Below are 19,214 nucleotides of genomic sequence, written 5' to 3'. Positions count from 1 at the left end.
GTCATTTAACCTTGGTGGTCCTGCAGAAGGCAGTCACAAGCAGACTGGACCCTGATTCCACTTAAAGGGGCCAGTCGCCCTGGGACATCAACAGTAACCAATAATTAACAAGAAATAATCAATATCAGAACTGTGCTCTCTGCGTTCTTAGGACTGCTTGGCCCAAAACATAAGAAGCATCAGTGTTGCACTAGCTGCTTTTTATACTCCATCAATTCATAGAATATCAGGGTTGGAAGGGACCTCAGGAGGTTATCTAGTCCACTCTGCTGCTCAAAGGAGGACCAATCCCCAGACAGATTTTTGCCCCAGATCCCTAAATGGCCCCCTCAGGGATTGAACTCCCAACCCTGGGTTTTGCAGGCCAATGCTCAAACCACTGGGCTAGCCCTCCCCTCGTAGTAGACAATGCTTGCAAGTCTAAAAAGGCATACAGTAGTTAGATTCTGTTCACACTACATGAAGTTAAGTAGCCAAACCCTTTCTGTGCTATGTCCCAAACTAATTTTATTTTTTATTAATAGGCATTTGTATTGCATGTTTCTTACACAGGACCTTGAATAATTGATTCTTGCATCATCCATTCATATTCCTATAGTGGCAAAATGTAAGAAAGGCATAAGTAAAAAGCCCTAACCATGTATGAGATTTGTCTAAAAGCAGTTTTGCCATTGAATGCTCAACCAAATGCCCTTCTGTATGGATGAAATAAATTTCATACATGAGGAGAATTGACTATACAAGGCGTAGTGTTCTTTCATCAGTTCTATTGTCATGGGGCAACTTGTGCAATAAGTGCAGTGGGGGACTAGGATGAAACTACTAAACTCACTTTCATTGATGGTCTAAACTGCCAAGACTAAAGCCCAGTTCTTCAGAGATGAAAAGGTCAATGTACTGCAAGTAACCCCTGGCATCATTCTAGTTCTTCCTCTACACGCTATTTTTAGTGATAAAATGCATTTATTTTAACTATTCAGCTTTTAAAAAGCTGAATGCTCGTTTATCACAGCGGTAAATTAATTAAATGCTTGCCCAACTCTGTGTGGTTTATGGTGCTATGTAGAAAAATACCCAAGGCATGACATTCAGAACAAAATACAATGTGAGGACTTGGGGGACGGGGGGTGGTGGTGGTGAAAGGGTTGTCCAAGATTTACTACCTATCACTGGGACTGTTTTGAGTCAGTACTAATGCCTTTAACTTATTTGGACTGGAGTTTTTCCTCTCCAAAGCTAGCTGAAGACTGGCTGTATTTTTTGGCACTTTTTTTTTATGAAGACTTTGTGATGCATGGGAAATCCATTATGGCCAGTATATTTGAAAAAAGCAATCTCTATCAATTGGATGCTATGGCTGATTCAAAAAGTGCCCCCACTTATTTGACAGGGGATATTTTGGTGTGATAGTGATCAGATATATGAAAACTTTCTCCTTAGATAAATTCTACTTCACTACTCCACAGTAATTTTATATGAGAAAATATTTTAGTACTTTGGAAACTGAGGCTGTTTTGATATGCTATCTAGATTATTAATCAAGCTTTAGTGCTCTGGCCAATTATCATCATCAAGTGGCTTAATCACTATTCATCTACTTTATTACACTTCGGGAGAATACTTACCAAGTTCAATGTGCAAAACATCTAAGCGATTACAATTGAACGCAATCATAGGAGTCCAATACTTCAGACACTCTTCTTTTCTTGAGAGTTGTGGGCATTTAAATCACACACTGCCAGGCTGATATTAAAATATTTTCAACTTAGCGGAAACAAATCAGTTGTTGGACACCTTCAACAAACTTGAAAAGTCAAATGGGTGTCCAGTTCTCTCTGTGATAGCTACACTGAAAGCTAATGGATGCTATTGGATCTGACTGTAAATTGGGGCTCATGCTGTCACTAAAGCTTCCTGTAAATTGCAAGACACCTTTGTCTAGATGAGTAAGAACAACTGTTTGTTTGATCAGTTGGGTCCATAACTGGGCTTTAGCTCAGTAAAGCATATTGGATAGTACAGTGAGAGATATAGAAAGAGAGAACTTGACCACTAATAAGTGTCCATCCAGCTACAGTGGGATGTTTACCATTCGTGAATGATATAAATCTTTTGATAATAGAAAATCTACAGGGAATGTTTCCTGATGCTGGTAAAGCATTTTTGTGTTTAAAAAAAACAACAACCCCCCCCCAAACCTGGCTTTACCTATAATGCTCTAGTTTTGATTCTTTGTATTACTTTTACTTTTTTTAAGCAAAAGACAAGCTACTTGGTTGTCATTTGCCAACTCAAGCATGTATTTTCATACCCATATTGTACATGGCTGAATAAGTAGCATGTCTTCACTTTCTACATTATTTAACATAACTTGTGAGAAATACTTTAAAATATGTTCAACACATATTGAACTCGTAAGTTATTTTCTGACCAGTGTTTGATATAAATAGTTTGATGGGCAATCCAATTTTGGGTAGAATTTAAATATAAAATAGAAACAGCTGTCTTCAATTTGAATTTTAATCTCTTTTCAGGTGGAAAGACATGACATGAATACTCTGAGTTTGCCACTTAACATTCGCCGTGGGGGTTCAGACACCAACCTCAACTTTGATGTACCTGATGGGATCTTAGAATTTCACAAAGTCAAACTTAATGCAGATAGCCTGAAACAAAAAATTTTGAAAGTTACAGAACAGATCAAAATTGAACAAACAGCCCGTGATGGAAATGTGGCTGAATATTTAAAACTGGTGAACAGTGCGGACAAGCAGCAGGCTGGACGAATTAAACAAGTCTTTGAGAAGAAGAACCAGAAATCTGCCCACTCCATTGCCCAGCTACAGAAGAAATTGGAACAGTATCACCGAAAGCTCAAAGACATTGAACAAAATGGATCTTCCAAAAGTTCCAAAGATATTTCGAAAGATAACTTGAAGGATATCCATCCCCCTTTAAAAGATGTCCATGGCAAATCTCGTACCAGTGGCCAAGGTGCTGAGAGCAGCAAATCGGGTGTGCCAGGTGTCTCCTTGACACCACCAGTGTTTGTTTTCAGCAAGTCGAGAGAGTTTGCAAACTTGATCCGAAATAAATTTGGTAGTGCTGACAACATTTCTCACCTGAAAAATACCCTGGATGAATTTCGGCCAGAAACTAGTTCCAGGGCCTATGGTGGCAGTGCTACTATTGTGGCTAAACCAAAATATGTTAGTGATGATGAGTGCTCAAGTGGGACATCTGGCTCTGCAGATAGTAATGGGAACCATTCCTTTGGGCCCGGTGGGACAAACGCTCTGGACAGCCAAGCAAAGCTTTCCATGATCTTGGAGGAACTGAGAGAAATAAAGGAGACACAGTCCCAATTAGCTGATGACATAGAGAATTTAAAAGCACAGTTTCAAAGAGACTATGGTTTTATTTCTCAGACATTGCAGGAGGAAAGATACAGGTATTTTCTTTTTCTGTTCTTTTGAAATAGCTTTTGCACGGCTATATGAACTGATTCAAAACTATGTGACGAATTTTTTTTTTTAAAGGTGAACTTGTGTTCAGTAATCACTGTCAGGTATCAAAGTTCTTGATTTCTTCTGTTAACCTAAATTTGTGACTGTACTACTTCACAATCTGATAGAACTGGATAGTTCTGTGCAGTTGTCTAAGGCTTTTCTGGAAAGCTTTGTTATCTGATACTTTACTGACATTACATTATGTGAATATTGCATACAATTAGTGCCAGTGCTGTTGTCACCAATGGACTGCTCCTGATTTATTGTAATTTGGCATCTAATAAGTGGTCTCTGATGTAATAGAGCTTTACAGTTGACAATACTTCCTTATTGATGAGCCATTTCCTGCAGTGTGGTATGGTATATGTTCTCAACCACATTGTTATGGGACTGTGAAGTTTGAAGACACAGTGTAACAAAGTATAGAGAGATTTGGTTTTAAATACTTTAACACGGCTTCCTTGTGGGCTCATTAGCTGCTTGGTAAACCCTTTAACATCCATTGTGGAGTGTGAGTTATATTCTGCAGAGTATCAGCACCTGGTCCCAGAGACTAAAAGCAGACACAAGGTACATTTTTTGAAGGTGACTAGTGACTTTTTAGATGCCTCAATTTTTGAGCTTCTCAGCTTAAGATACCTTAAAGGATCCTGCTTTTCAGAAAGCGCTGAGCACCTGTCCTCTGAAAATCAGGACTATTTAAGCTGTAAAGTTTAGGCATCCAAAGTAATTAGTCACTGTTGAAAATCGTGGCCCCCTGAAACATACGCAGAACATCCTGTTTGTCATATTAGTCATGATAATAAGTGTATTGGTTAATGAGATTAATATAGTTTCTACTGTGCTAACAGATTAAACATTCATACAAACACAATACTTATTAAAATTTCTTTGTGTAGTTCTCCAAGTGTAGGGAAGGCAATTTATTTCAGTTTGTTTATATGGTGGGGGAAATATTTAGAAACCCCCAGGACAAGATTTGAATTGTGGTCTGAAAGGAGGAAGAGCATGAATTGGATACACTTATCCACTGAGTTACTTTTATATTGCAGTATTAAAATGCCTTGGTCTTTCAAACATTGTTCTGTTATTTCACCAACCAGGAGCATTTACAAAGAGCTTTCAGCCTGCCGAGTAAGTCCTTGGGAAACTTTCCCTCCATCCCTTTCATTACAAACCAAAGTGGGGTGACTTGAGATACAAGGAAAGATTCCTTTAAAGTACAGATGCATTCTAACATGGTGTAACATCATTTGTGTAGAAGGAGCTAAATTCAGACTTCCTTTTTTCCTGAAAAAGGTATGAACGATTGGAAGACCAGCTAAACGATCTGACAGATCTTCATCAGCATGAGACTGCAAACCTGAAACAAGAGCTAGCCAGCATAGAAGAAAGAGTGGCATATCAGGCCTGTGAACGGTCACGAGATGTTCAGGTATTTTTATAATCAACTTGTTACATAGCCTAGACATTTTGCAAAATTTGGAATAACGTTTGCATTTAAGGAATTTAGGCCCAATTTTTTACCCCACTAGAGTGAAATCTTGGCCTCACTGAAGTCAGTGGCAGAATTCCCACTGAAGTCAATGGGGCCACGATTTTACCTGCTAGTGTTTCATAATCGAATGAATAAAGTCCTGTGGATTCTAAATGGTGTCTTATATCTACTGCTCTGTCATCACTAGAGGAATAAGGAATCTACTGATCTAATGTAAAATGCTCTGAAATGCAATAATTTTGCTTTCCCTGCTGGCTCTGTAACAGCAGTAAGATAACACTATTCCCAGCTGTGTGCTTAACATAAAATAATGTCCAAACCCCTTCCTAGCTGAATACTAACATAGCATGGCAGAGCCCTATATAAATTTTGAATTTATTGTAGAAAAACAGTATAGTTGTTGAAAACTGACTGAGATCCCAAATCATTAGTAAAACACCCATGTAGACTTGTGAATTATTAATACAGTTTACAGATGAACTGAGAAGTTTTTAACCTATCAAGACCTTTTGTTCCCTGTGTTTCTCCTGCAAGAGTTGTTCACTTTATTAACGCCTAAAGTAGTGAAAAGAAATTGCATTTCTTGTACTGATTTATGTATTTAGTGATGAGAACTTTACCACAGTCAACTAAACACAGTAAATGAAGTAGAAGATTTTAAACAGATTTGTTTTGGAAAGTATGTATTTATTTACTTGTCACTTATGTTTGCACATATGTTGGGTTAATAATTCGGGGGGGGGGGTAGGAGTAATTTTTAGTTAAAGAGCATTTAGTTCACCTTTAAACAACAGCCAGATTTATACATTCAGGTTCAGAACAAAAGAAACATCAAATGAGAAAAGACCAAGTCAGTAAGGGATGGGGAACTTAATTTCAAACTATAGACTAGAGTTCTATCTACAGAAAGTATAAAATGATGATTGAAGAAAAGAGTAAGTCTGGGTAGCTGTGTTTTGAGTGCAGGACATTTCCTAAAGATTAATGACAACCCTGGGGTCTTGGTTATCCACTTTTCCCAGATGATCGGAATTTGTGATTTATTGTATAAAAGAACAAGTTGGAAAGTGAATTATAATTACAGTATTATTTCGACAGCTAAACATTTCTGCATTTTACTTGTTACAAGAAAATATTAAGAGGACTGTATCTCCGTTTAAGCTGACATATTGATATTTAAATGATATAACTGTAAGCAAAGTTAGGCTGGAAAGTGGCCAGCGTGACTCAGTTTTATCTTCTCCAGAGACATGCGTGCTCACAATGCATTTATGACATGGATCATTGTACAGTGGGTGGCATTCAAGAGAATGAAAGTGAATTTAGACCAGAATGGAGGTGTAAACCAAATGGGTCCACATTGCAGTTGATTTAATTGGTGTCACAGCAAGCCAGCAGTGTCCTAACATTTTCAATGTTATGCGAAGAAACTAATTTTGGTGCTGGTTTGATATAGTGAAGTTACCATGGTAACAGCTTACCCAGTTCTTCAGCTCATCAGTACAGGTTGAACCTCTCTAGTCTGGCACCCTCAGGACCTGACCGGTGCCGAACCAGAGAATTTGCCAAGGTTAATGCAGAGTGCCAGCGGGTCTTGCCCAAGGGCTCCATGCCAGCCCCAGGCCCAGCCGCTGGCCCCTCGCCTGGGGTCCCAGATGCCGGCCCCAGGTCCTCCTCTTCCCTCCCAGAGCTTGAATGCCACGAATCAGCTGTTCGCGGCACTCCAGAAGCGCTGGGAAGGAGGAGAAGGAGATGGTAAGCGCAGGGCCGCCGGTGAGCGAGAGGCACGGGGGGAGGGAGGCAGAGGGGGGAACTTGACACTGGTGGATGCTCCGCACCCACTGATTTTTCCCGTGGGTGCTTCATCCCCAGAGCTGGTGCCTATGCTGGACCACAGATGTTGCCAGACCAGGGAGTGCCGGATTAGAGAAGTTCAGCCTGTACATTCAGAAAACATGAGACACCATGAACACTATTGTTCTCAACCAGGAAAAAATGTAAATGTCACACTTATGATAGCGTTGTCAAGTTTGATTATACTTTTATAATTTTTGTCAACAATTGATTGTCTGCACAACGTATTTGTTTAAATAGTTTATAAATTTATACTGAATGAGAAACTGTTTTGTGTAGAAATGTAGCTGACTCTTATTTTCCTTTTTGTCTACAGGAAGCCTTGGAATCTTGCCAGACTCGGGTTTTTAAGCTGGAGTTCCATCAGCAAGAACAGCAAGCGCTGCAGTCAGAAACTGTGAATGCCAAAGTACTCCTAGGGAAATGTATAAATGTAATCTTGGCCTTCATGACCGTCATCTTAGTGTGCGTTTCTACCATTGCAAAGTTTATAGCTCCTATGATGAAGAGCCGTTTCCATATCATCTGCACTTTTTTTGCAGTGACTCTACTTGCAATATTTTGTAAAAATTGGGATCACATTATCTGTGCCATAGAAAGGATGATCATACCAAGATGAATCCACTAGTCCGGATCTTTTATTTTTTTAAAGAAATGTGTGTGTACAAACTACCAAAATTTTTAATTTTGCAATTTAAACATGCAGACTGGATGAAGGCTATAAAAACACTTGAATGCTAAGGTGTAAATACTTAAATTTATACTCCGTGGCAGTTATTTGCCTATTCAATTATACTGTATGTAATTGGCTAAATCTATTATAAACTGCTCACTCGTGTAAATCTTTTGCCTTAATCTTACCAGCTTTCCACTTTACAAACCAGCACATCTACAAGAGGTCATGCTTCTGGTGGTGTAAGAAACCTGAAGTGTATTGTGTCATTAACTAGAGTGAGGAGGAGTGATGATGGGAGTGCATTATAATAAGCATGTACTTGCCCCATTCCTATTGGATTAATTCAGTTGTCTAGCTTCCCATATGAACCAGGATAGAATGGCTAGCTATATTTTACACTATTAGGAAATACCAGCCATACTTATAGTATTTCCTAATGCTAGATGATTTAACATCTGTGAATTAGAAACTGGGAAGGTGCTTAATCACAATCCAGCACCATTTTCTGATGCTTCTGCCAGTAGGCCCATACTCAGACAGATTCTGTAAATGTTATACTTTCCCAACAATTTGATATGACTAGAGTCTCTTGTGATACAGATTAGTAAATATTGTATCCTAGAGCTATTCTTTATCATGTTTAGGAAATATATAAATGTAATAACATGCCTCCAAATATGATGCAGTGAATGAATTATAAGATCACAAGGACATCTTAGAAGAATAAAGAAACTAGTAACCAGTGCAGATGCCACTATGTTGACTTCAGTACCTCTTCTTGTCATATTTCAAGCTTTGCAGATTGCAAAGGGAGAGCACATAAACAATTGTTTAAATTTTTAACAGTCAGTTGATAAGCTTTCCAATTAACATGAAATGGATAACACTAGGCCCCAAGTTGGAGTCGGAGTTAGTAATTCTGAAGGAAGTTGGATGCTGTAAGGTTTTTTTGCTTCAGGTTTCCACAGGGGATGTGCAGGAACCACCAGGTCAGGAGGATTGGGAAAGAATGAAAGTTTATATATTAGAACTAACGTGCAATGTCTTTTGTGAGAAATTCCTGAGAACAGTGTTTTAGACATCAGACAATAACACCACTATGAAACAGGTAGGTTTTTTTAAATATAATTTATTTTGCCTGATCTAGAAACTACAAAATGTTTTTCTTGAAATCCTTTGTTGCCTGGGTAACCAGATATGATGTAAAATAATATATGAAATAAAATATCAGGATTCTTCTCCAGTTGTATGTATCCAGAAAAATGACAAATGTCTTGTTATTTAATTTAATATTTAGTGCTGTTTTCTTTTAAGATATGTTATCATGACAGCATTATTGTTACTTTGGTCGCAGGGGTAATTATGCCTGAATTTTAATTAAGTGCAATAATTTGTATGGAAGTCTTTAGAAATTCTTATATGGAAAAAAGGAAAAAGCACTTTGTCCTTTCTTCACCATAACACGATTTGTAATTAATCTAATAGCTTGCTGTGGCTTCAGGGGCTGAACAAAGAGCATGGCTAATGATGTAAATAATGATATAACAGAGACTTTAGAAAACTAAATTTAAAAAAAAGTCATTAAAGAAATTCTGATATGTGCAATGTTTTTGAATATAGAAAGGAATTGAATCCGGAAGGATTGTGATACTTGACTTGCTGCAGGCACAGGAAATTAATCAATAGAATACACCCACTTTATCCTATCTGGACCCTGTTCAATCTTCCAGAGGAAGGTGGAGGAAATTAAAACAAAAACTTGCTAATAGTGGCATGACCTTCCATACCTCAAACTTAACAGTCAGTTTAACACTGTATATGTGAGCAAGAATTGCCATATATTCATCCAAATCCATTTATTCTCAAAGTCACTATTGGTATCCAAGTAATTAGTCCTCTTTTCCTTGATTTCTGAAAGCAAAGAATTCCAAACACTGATGACCCTTCTGGGGGGGGGAACAGTCAGTGTTATACCTAAACTTTACCTTTTGCAATTTGCAGGCAGGTCTTTGTGCGTTCCTATTGCTGTTTAGCTCAATGAGATCCTTATTCCCAATTCTTTTATCATCCCCATTTAGGTATTGTATGGATACATTGCATTAAAATTTCATCCCCTAACCAGTCCACCCACTCATAGCTACCTCATCTATCCAGTTGATAGGCTGAGGAGATTACAAACTGTATCAGTTGAAGAGATTAAACAGATCTTCATAGTGAAGTCCCCTCCATAACTTTGAAAAAACGTAGCTGCTCCTTTCTGGATTTACTCCAGAATTTGTACATCCTAACAGAGGATTTCCCTTGTTTTGTTTATATACCCTTTTGATGCAGCTTGGGAACCTTTTGGCCTTTACTGCGTTAAACAGTAAATTCCCATCTTCATTGCAGCTAACATGAATATTAAGTTCTTTTGTTGTCGGTACTTCCCAGTTCTTTAGCCAGCAATTATATTTTAGATTCAAAATCCTTTATGACTTGCATTAAAATCCATCAGCCATTTTATAAACCATTCCCCTAATGTATTTACATTTTTCTTACCAATTTATAACTTTGCGTCTAAAGGTGAGTTTGGAGGGGACGGACCTAAAAGGAAGAGCCCCAGTACTGACTCTTGACATAATATGCTAGTGACTTCTCTTCATTGTAATCCATTGCCATCCTTTTTGTATCCTCCATTTAATCATTTTGATATTCAATTTATATACCTGCATTCCAGGCTGGACAATAGAAAAATCAAGCATTGATATAGTACTTCTGTTAAATGGCTTACAAATGTCTACATATATGTAATATGGATGCTACTTGTCAGTAGCTTTTCTGAACTCAGGAAAACCATTGTTTAGTTTAGCATAATTTAGATACCTTTATTAATTTAACCTTGCTGATTCCAATGTAGAGACCTTGAATTTGTGACCCATTCTGTCTGATCTGTCTCTGACAATTTCCAGGATCAGGACATAACAAATTAAGCTTCTTTAACTATGTAAGATCAGCCAGTCTCTCTCATAAGCAGAAAAATCTGTTACAGCCATGCTTTGGGAATACAAAGACATCTGTACTTGGGTAGAATATGGTAACTACCAACAAGTGATCTCCATGTAAAATGAGAATGTAATGCTCAAAGGAACTGTTTTACACTTGGCTGATAAATCTGACTGACTCCAAATCAGAAATAGTGAGGTCTTACGTAACAGATGCAGTACATTTCCATATTGGCTTTGTATTGGAAATAAAACACATTTAAAAATCACAAGACATCTCTAAAGTAAGAAAAAAGAAAATGCTTCTCAGTGCAAGTTAATACAGCCCTAACCGTTCTGTCAATCAGGCACTTTCATCTTTTTAGGTTCCCTTCTGAGCTCTATCTAAAACCATACCAATGTTCCATAGGCTGTCCCAACCAATAGCAATTTCAAGATCTTTCTCCATGAGAAATGCTCAGATTCTTTATGGATCGCATGTCTTCTGTCAAGTCTCCCCATCTTCTTCCCTTCTTTTTCCCTGCGGCTGTCCTGGTCTTTTGGTAATCTTTCCCTTGTGTTCTATTTTAATATAAATTTCAAAAACTAATTAAAAATGCTTCAACATACCATATTTTCCCTCATTTTTGCTTCAGTAATTTGCATATGTCCTGTACTACTTGCTGACCCCAATCTTCACTTTCCCAACTCTTCCAACATTTTGTATTTTTTTTTCTCCTTATGTACCCTTATCTGTGGTAAGCCAGGGTGTCTAACTTGTGTTAAGGAAGTGGAAGGTAGCCTTTAATATGCTCATGGCACTCAATCCCTTTAAGTGTATGCCAAACTCTTTGAAACTCCCTCTCCCAAAATATGTTGAATTCTTTTCTCTGGCTGATTCTGGCTGGCAATCAAAGAACCACTTAATTTCATTGCCAAGTGTATCTTCAGTCTCAAGATCCTTAGTAAGTTAGTCATAATTGGTTGGAACTGAGTCTAGTAACCCTAGTCATTATGGTTAACATCCTAACTGCTTGAGAGATAAACAAATCTTTGAAAGCCCCAAAGAGTTTGATGGTAGAATCCATACCTGTTGATTCCTGGAGAGTTACCTTCACTGTTAGTTTCACTGTTAGCTACCTTTCTAATTTCAGCCCATTGATCCAAATCAAGGGGTTTCTTTAGGGCAGGGGTCGGCAACCTTTCAGAAGTGGTGTGCCGAGTCTTCATTTATTCACTCTAATTTAAGGTTTCGCGTGCTGGTAATACATTTTAACATATTTAGAAGGTCTCTTTCTATATGTCTATAATATATAACTAAACTATTGTTGTATGTAAAGTAAATAAGGTTTTTAAAATGTTTAAGAAGCTTCATTTAAAATTAAATTAAAATGCAGAGCCCCCTGAACCGGTAGCCAGGACCCGGGCAGTGTGAGTGCCACTGAAAATCAGCTTGTGTGCCGCCTTCAGCACGCGTGCCATAGGTTGCCTACCCCTGCTTTAGGGCTTCCCACACAAACCTAGTGAAAGATGCCCACATAAATTTAGTTCCACTGTTGTCCAAAGTCACTGATATTACTCTGACTGTATACTATCCTATTCAATTTCTTCCTGCCTTATATACTATAAGTTCAGTCCTTCATGTAACCCAGTAGTGCTTCTTGTCTTATTAAGCTCCAGTTATACTAGTTCTGGCTTTTCATAGAGAGCTATTGAATCTGGCCACTGCTTGTTTAGTATTAAAATGCCTAACATTAAGAAGTGGAACCGCTACTGGAGTACTGTGTCCAGTTCTGGTGTCAACATTTCAGAAAGGACGTTGATAAATTTGAGAGGTCACAGAAAGAACATTGAGAATGATGAAAGGGTTGGAAAACATGCCTCACAGTGAAAGATTCAAGGAGCTCAATCTGTTTAGTTTATCAAAGATAAAGTTAGGGGGTGACTTGGTCAGTCTATAAGATCCAGATGCTTAATGTATTTAGGCTCATATTCTATTCTATGTAGGTTTTCATACCATGCACATCACCATAGTATCTGAGCACCTTCCAGTAGTGCATTAAGCAACATGACTACACATCTGTTTGTGTTCTCATCCTCTTCCCCAGAGGGAGAAGCATGTGGAGTTGAGTGTCTTGTTTTGGTAGGGTGGGTTTTTGTTTTGTTTGTTTGTTAAATATAGCTGTTGCTATGTGTTCATGTTTGAGAAGAAAAGATCAAAGAAATGTGCCTTGCACTTTGGGTGGAAAGTGACAAGGTTTGTAGTAGTTGTTACGGTAGTTCCTGGGGGAGTTTATTCCAGTCTCATACCATCCCTGGAGAAGGTTGTGTCTCCTGCATAGACAAGCTTTACTCTTATTGTTGAGAGTTGCATTGTGCCAGAGGAGTGAAGTTGTTGACCGTGGTCTTCATCCCAGAACTTTTGGTCTTTTAGGTATTCTGAGCCCAGGCCATGGAATGCTTCGAAGATAAGGACTAAGACCTTTAACTTGATTTGAAATTCTATGGGAAGCCCAGGACAGATGTGATATGCTCATAGTAGTCTGTGTTGCTGAGGAGAGACACACTGTAGCATTTTGTACCAGCTGGAGTTTCCTAAGTTCCCATTGATTTCAGTGGAAGTTAGGAGCCTAAATACCTTTCAGCATCTTTGCATAAGTACCTACATTGAGAACAGAGATTTGATAATAGAGGTCTCTTCAATCTAGCAAACAAAGATATAACATGAATCAATGGCTGGAAGCTGAAGCTAGACAAACTCAAACTAGAAATAAGGTGCAAATTTTTAACAGTGAGGGTAATTAATCCTTGGAACAATTTACCATGGGGTGTGGTAGACTGTCCATCACTCAAAAGTTTTAAATCAAGATTGGATGTTTTTCTAAAAAATATGTTGTAGTTCAAACAGGAATAAATGCAGGGAAGTCCTATGGCCTGTGTTATACAGGATGTCAGACTAGATGATCACAATGGTCCTTCTGGCTTTATAATCTATAATTTACAAAAATTAGCTAAACAAGCTCAAAATACAAAGAGGATCCAGAATCACTTAGGTGCTTTTGAAAAATTTTACACCAAGTCCTATTTTCAGAAGTAACATGCTCTGAGAGTTAGGCGCCTAGATTTTATATTGATTTTTTTTTTAATAAGGCAGTTTTATAACTTCTTCCAGATAAACAAATATATATTCATAGTCAAAACTTGAAATACAGTACTGTAGACACAGACAGGTTTTTAAATGAAATTTGAATGCCAACAGAATGAGCTTAATCTGGTAGTGAAGCAGAGTTCAGTTTAAAAAATGAAAATTTTATATTAAAATAATGTAAGGGAAAAAGAAAATATTGCAATTTACTGAATTGCTTAATCACCCTTGAAGAACAAAAAGCACTATAAAATCCAGTTTTGAGGCCAGTAAAATCCTGTCATCTGTTTTCTAAGAAATTAGAAGACAATGTACATACAGATTGCATGGGGACTTGATTGAATTGTCTTGTAAATTTGATTTTATTGCATATGTGTGGTGTATTAAGTTGTACTGTTGGTAGAAAGCTCTTTCTTTCCATGAATCTATCTCCCTTCCTTTTTTGTAAGGTAATGCTGACTAGGCAGTACCGAAGTGTACTGAAACCTGTTTATTTTTATTGACTGAAAATATTTGTGTCAGCATATAACCTTTGTATCTCGTACCACTTTCATTTTGTGCAGCACGGTGTAAAAATGCATCTATTAATGTATGTAGTGTATTTGTATATTTCTTGGTGTGGTCATGACTGCTCAAAGGTGCCATTAACATTTTTTTTTAAATAAAAGTATTTTAAATTTAATTTGCTGTTAAAAGTTCATTTTCTGACAATTATCATCTGATTGGTCAAATCCACCTCCCTATAATGCTTTCTCTGTCCATATCTACATTTCTTAATGGAGAGCATTCTCCAGTTTCAAAATAAAGATGAAAACTATTCAGATTTTGATTTTGAGTGCTATACCCTGTGGGTGTCAAAAATTGAGATCTTGGATTTTATTTACAGCTATGGCTTGGCAGTGGTGTAAAGGTCAGAGGAGGAACCATCGCTAGACTTTTTTTTCCAAATTCAGTGTGAACATGATATATGGTGAGATGGTTTAATTTTATCAAGTGTTTGGAGTCATTTGGGACTTTTTCTTTGGACAATTGAAATAGAAGCTTGAAGTTCGTTTGTTTATTTATTCTAGTGTCAGAAAACAGGTTTAGGCACATCACCAAATATTACTACTGTTGAGAATATATTCTTAGAATGTTCATATTAAGTATAACAATTCTTAATAAAAAAAACAAGTGCTCACGAAAGGTGTTAGACTGACAGCCTTTGGGACTAAGGTCATGTATACCCAGACCACATACAGCACAGACATAAGCAGTACCAGCAGGCCATTTTGCTCTGTGGCTGTGCATCAAACCTGCTGTTGAGGAAATGGGATAAAATTGTTTTTATGTCCAGTCAATTGCTTCCCCTTCCAAGTAATGCCAGTTTTAGTGCTAGGTTTTGATATGAATGCTAGGTGCTTTAATCTTTAGTAAAGAGATCAAGGCTAACTCATTTCACAAACTGTAGGTTGTCCTCAGACTGTAATTATTTTTGGTTCTTGCTAATGTTGGGTGGATGCATGTTGGTGGCCCAGAGAAAAAAATGCTCTACATTACTAACCATCTGACTCAGCCCTCACAAAGGGTTGTATATGCTTGTACACATATAGCACCAAATTCAACTTGTTGAAAATGAAAGAGGCGTCAGTACTGGGGTGGTACAAAACATTGATTATTTGTGTAGCGGTAGCACAAAGAGGCCAGGGCCCAGTTGTGCTAGGCAGTGTACAATGCCATCCTGTACAAGGATGAAGGTCCTTGCCATGAAGGAGTTTACAGTCCAAGACAACAGTTCGATACAAGAAACAGACAAGAGTATATATGAGGAAATAATGAGATGATGCTGGTCAGCATGATAACCAGTGACTGCAGCAAACAATTGTCAAGTTTTGGTAGGCATCATAGCAGAGAAATGTCTTAAGGGGGTATTTGAAGGACAACGTAGTTTTGCAGATATTTAGAGAACTCCACCAGATATTTAGAGAACCAACATAACAAGGTTATATGTTGGAAAAGTATTTAAATGGCCAATCAAAATGGGCATTTGTGGAACAATGACAGAAGTTGGTTTCTTTATATTTTATAAGAGGTGATAGGTAGGGTGGGGAATAGGATGTGGAAGGCCTTCAAAGTGAAGACAAGTAGTTTGTGTTGATGCAGTAGAGAGGCATATGGCCAAACTCTGCCTCCAGGCTTTATACACTCCCCCTACAGCTCATCTCTTAGTTCTGCAGAGTGAACTTCTTTCTTTCTACAGTCTCCAGGTTGACTTGTTGCTCCTTGGCATCATTCTTCAGTTTCACAGATATGCCCTTTTTTTTTTTTTTTAAATTCTTGTATTATTTTTTCATCCCAGTTTTCCAAGACAGACTGCATTTAAATGTTATAGGAAATTGTATTTAGCTTTTGTATTAACATGTTCTATCTTAAATAAGTTCATTACTTTGCATGTGTTTACTTTATTACTCAGTTCAAAGCAAATGGTAAAGTTGGATGTACACAATTACAATTCTTGCCTTTTAGTGAAAAAGTACAGTAATTGAAAGTGCTAGAGTTCTCCCTACAGTGACAATCCATCCAGATCAGGACTGAAATAAATGAAAAGATATGAGGAACTCTGCACTGCATCCTCCTGAATTCTTACTTGACATAGTGTTTCACTTATATTCAGACTGTTGATTTAGCTGAAAACTCATTCGTTTTGTGTCCCTGCTGGGTGACAGCTGAGTCCCCCAGTTGATAGCAATCCACCTTTCATGACATGAACGGCCAGCTTCAGACAGAGCTTGGGCAGAGAGGCTGAATTCTCTGTTTCCAGTACAAGTTCGAAAGTTAACTGGTGCTCAGTTGGTAAAGGAAAATTCTCAGGAATTTTCTGGCTTTATTATCTAATATTTTATCTCCATCTCAAAACAGGAAAACTTTGGATGGAACTTTTATGATTGTGGCTGCATTTGTTTAATCCACAATCTACTCTCCTGGTGAAGATTCGGATTCTGTTCTCCCTTACTCTTGTGTAAATCTGGACTAACTCCACTAAAGTCAATGGAGTTGTACAGGTATCTATCTGATGTGAATGAAAGTAAAATCAGGCCTGAAGTCTGTAATATATAAATGCAACACACAAATATTATCTAATTTTAGCCCACCAGGACACAGTCTGTAAGCAACCTCAGTGTTTGCCTTTTGAATACAATTTTAATTTTTTTAATTTACAATTTTGTGATCATCTTACAAACATTTTTTAAATTTAAAAATGTTGAAAAATTGGAGAGGGTTCAGAGAAGAGCCAGGAGAATAATTAAAGGATTAGAAAACATGCCTTATAGTGATAAACTTAAAGGGTTCAATCTATTTAGCTTAACAAAGAGAAGGTTAAGGGGTAACTTGATTACAGTCTATAAATACTTACATGGAAAACAAATATTTAATAATGGGCTCTTCAGTCTAGCAGAGAAAGGTATAACATGATCCAATGGCTGGAAGTTGAAGCTAGACAAATTCAGACTGGAAATAAAGTGTGATTTTTGTTTTAATTATTTTTTTTAATAAGTAATTAACCATTGGGACAATTTACCAAGTCATGGGGGATTTTCCATCACTGATAAATCAAGATTGGTTGTTTTTCTACAAGACCTGCTGTAGGAATTAATTTGGGAAAGTTCTATGGCCTGTGTTATATAGGAGGTCAGACTAGATGAACACAGTGGTCCCTTCTGGCCTTGGAATCTATGAATACGTTGGTATTTATGTTAGAAAACACCTACTTTCCCTAACAGCTGTGACCCCTCTTTGTAATTTTTTCACTACTATAAAAGCCATATGTTAAAGAATCAATGACTGCTTACATCCAAATCAAATAGAATGGAGAACATGGGACTGTGTAGTCAGTCAGCAGTCCGCTGTAATATAACAAGACACTTAAATGGGACTGACATGGCTGCAGCTACACAGCATAGTATCCTGTTGATTGGTCTCAGTCTTTATATCTATTGACTCCCATAGTTTTTTAGACTATACCAGGGATGAAATCCTGGCTTTGTTGAAGTTAATGGCAAAACTTCCTTGACTTCACTGGGGTCATGTTTTTACCCCAGGAATAAAGAATTCCAGTGACGTTTTGTCTTCTGACTATAAATGTTTTTCTTAGGAGCACCACATACAGTATCCACTCTATTTAATTTTCCCTCTTCCTCAGCCTAAATAATGCACCCATTGGAGCCAGTCATCTCTGGGCTTGTGTTAGAAGGTATGGGGCTTTGTCCTGTCTGTCTGGGACTCAGAGTATGTTTATACTGCAATTACAGGGTGTGACTGCAGCACAAGTTACCATACCCGAGCTAGCTTTAATCTAGAGCAATGAAGTTGTGGAAGTGTGCGTTTCTGCTCAGGCTGTACAAATCTGCCCAGAACCTGGGATAATTACTCAGTGGACTAGTCTGCACTGAAATGCAGGCTACAGCAGCTTCACTGCTCAGGTACCCGAGCTCGCTAGATGAAAATTAGCTCAGGTACGTTTACTTGAACTATAATCACAACCTGTGCTTTCAGTGTAGACTTACCTAAGGTTGTTGCCTGCCTAATACTTCCAGGCCCAGCTGATGCAGGAGCAGGATAGAGCCTTTGATCACCACACTTATTAATTTCCCATGCGGCATCTCTCTTGCTAGACTGCATTTAGGCCAAGGTGACTGTGAAAGTCCCCAGGGAGGCATCTCACTATCATCTGCCCTTAGCGTGAGAAAGCCTTAACTGTGTCTGCCAGAGGTCAGCTCCCTGACAACCCTGGCCACAGGCAGAACAGGTACTCCCCTCTCAGCCCCCACAGGCTCTGCTGTCGCTCTGTGAGTAAGTAATAGATATAAAACCCCCAAGGACTCAAAACGTACCTCTAGAGTGTCCAGCCTCTTAGCCACTGACACTCAGAAAATTACCAGACCCCCTGCTCCTAAGTACACTGCAGCCTACCAGTTCACCTAAGAACACGGCACTGCTTAACTCATAGCACTTAGATTTATTTATAGAGAAAGCAAGTACAGTGGAACCTCAAAGATACGAACACCAGAGTTACGGACTGACCGGTCAATCAGACACCATGGGGAACCAGAAGTAGGCTATTAGGCAGCAGCGGAGACCAAAAACCAAAAAAACAAACCAGCAAATACTGTACTGTGCCTGTATTGCATCTTAAAGGTAGGCACATCTGGACTTCCAGTCCCCACCCCCTTCCCTACTCACCATGGCAAGGGGCAGCCAATTACAGGTAGGAGGTGGTGAATGCTGTTTTTCCTTCTCCCTCCTGACTGGGAAGGGGGACAAGCTTGCAAGTTCAGAGCCTGGGAAAGAAACTTCCTGAGCTGCTACTGAAACCTGGCCTGGAGTGTAAGCTGCCGGAGCCCGAGCTCCTGCCTGCACGCTGGGATCTGGAGGAGCAGCTCAGTTTTAAAGGGCCACAGCCTGCACCACGCACCCACTGATATTGTGGTGCCCCAGGGTGCCTCATTCATCACCCTTGCAACCAGAGGGCTAGAACCAGCTGTCTGTGCCCACCCGCACTCACCGGGCAGCCACTGCAGAGCTGAGCCCCTGC

General features: G+C 38.5%; 1 protein-coding gene across 1 annotated transcript in view; it reads left to right on the top strand.

The window, feature by feature from the left end:
* Positions 1-11,432, top strand: part of TMCC3 (transmembrane and coiled-coil domain family 3) — a 69,379-nt gene extending 57,947 nt beyond the window's left edge. Inside the window, exons 2-4 of the mRNA XM_024218312.1 lie at positions 2,535-3,451; positions 4,809-4,944; positions 7,178-11,432. Coding sequence (XP_024074080.1) covers positions 2,535-3,451; positions 4,809-4,944; positions 7,178-7,480 — 1,356 coding nt within the window. The 3' untranslated portion in view covers positions 7,481-11,432. The remainder of the gene's footprint in view (positions 1-2,534; positions 3,452-4,808; positions 4,945-7,177) is intronic.
* The last annotated feature ends 7,782 nt before the right edge of the window (positions 11,433-19,214 follow it).

This window comes from Terrapene carolina, unplaced genomic scaffold (genome assembly GCF_002925995.2).
Source record: "Terrapene carolina triunguis isolate 2854851 unplaced genomic scaffold, T_m_triunguis-2.0 Scaffold68, whole genome shotgun sequence".
NCBI lineage: Eukaryota > Metazoa > Chordata > Testudines > Emydidae > Terrapene > Terrapene triunguis.
The sequence above is the reverse complement of the archived record's forward strand: the minus strand, read 5'-3'. Positions and strand labels throughout refer to the sequence as shown.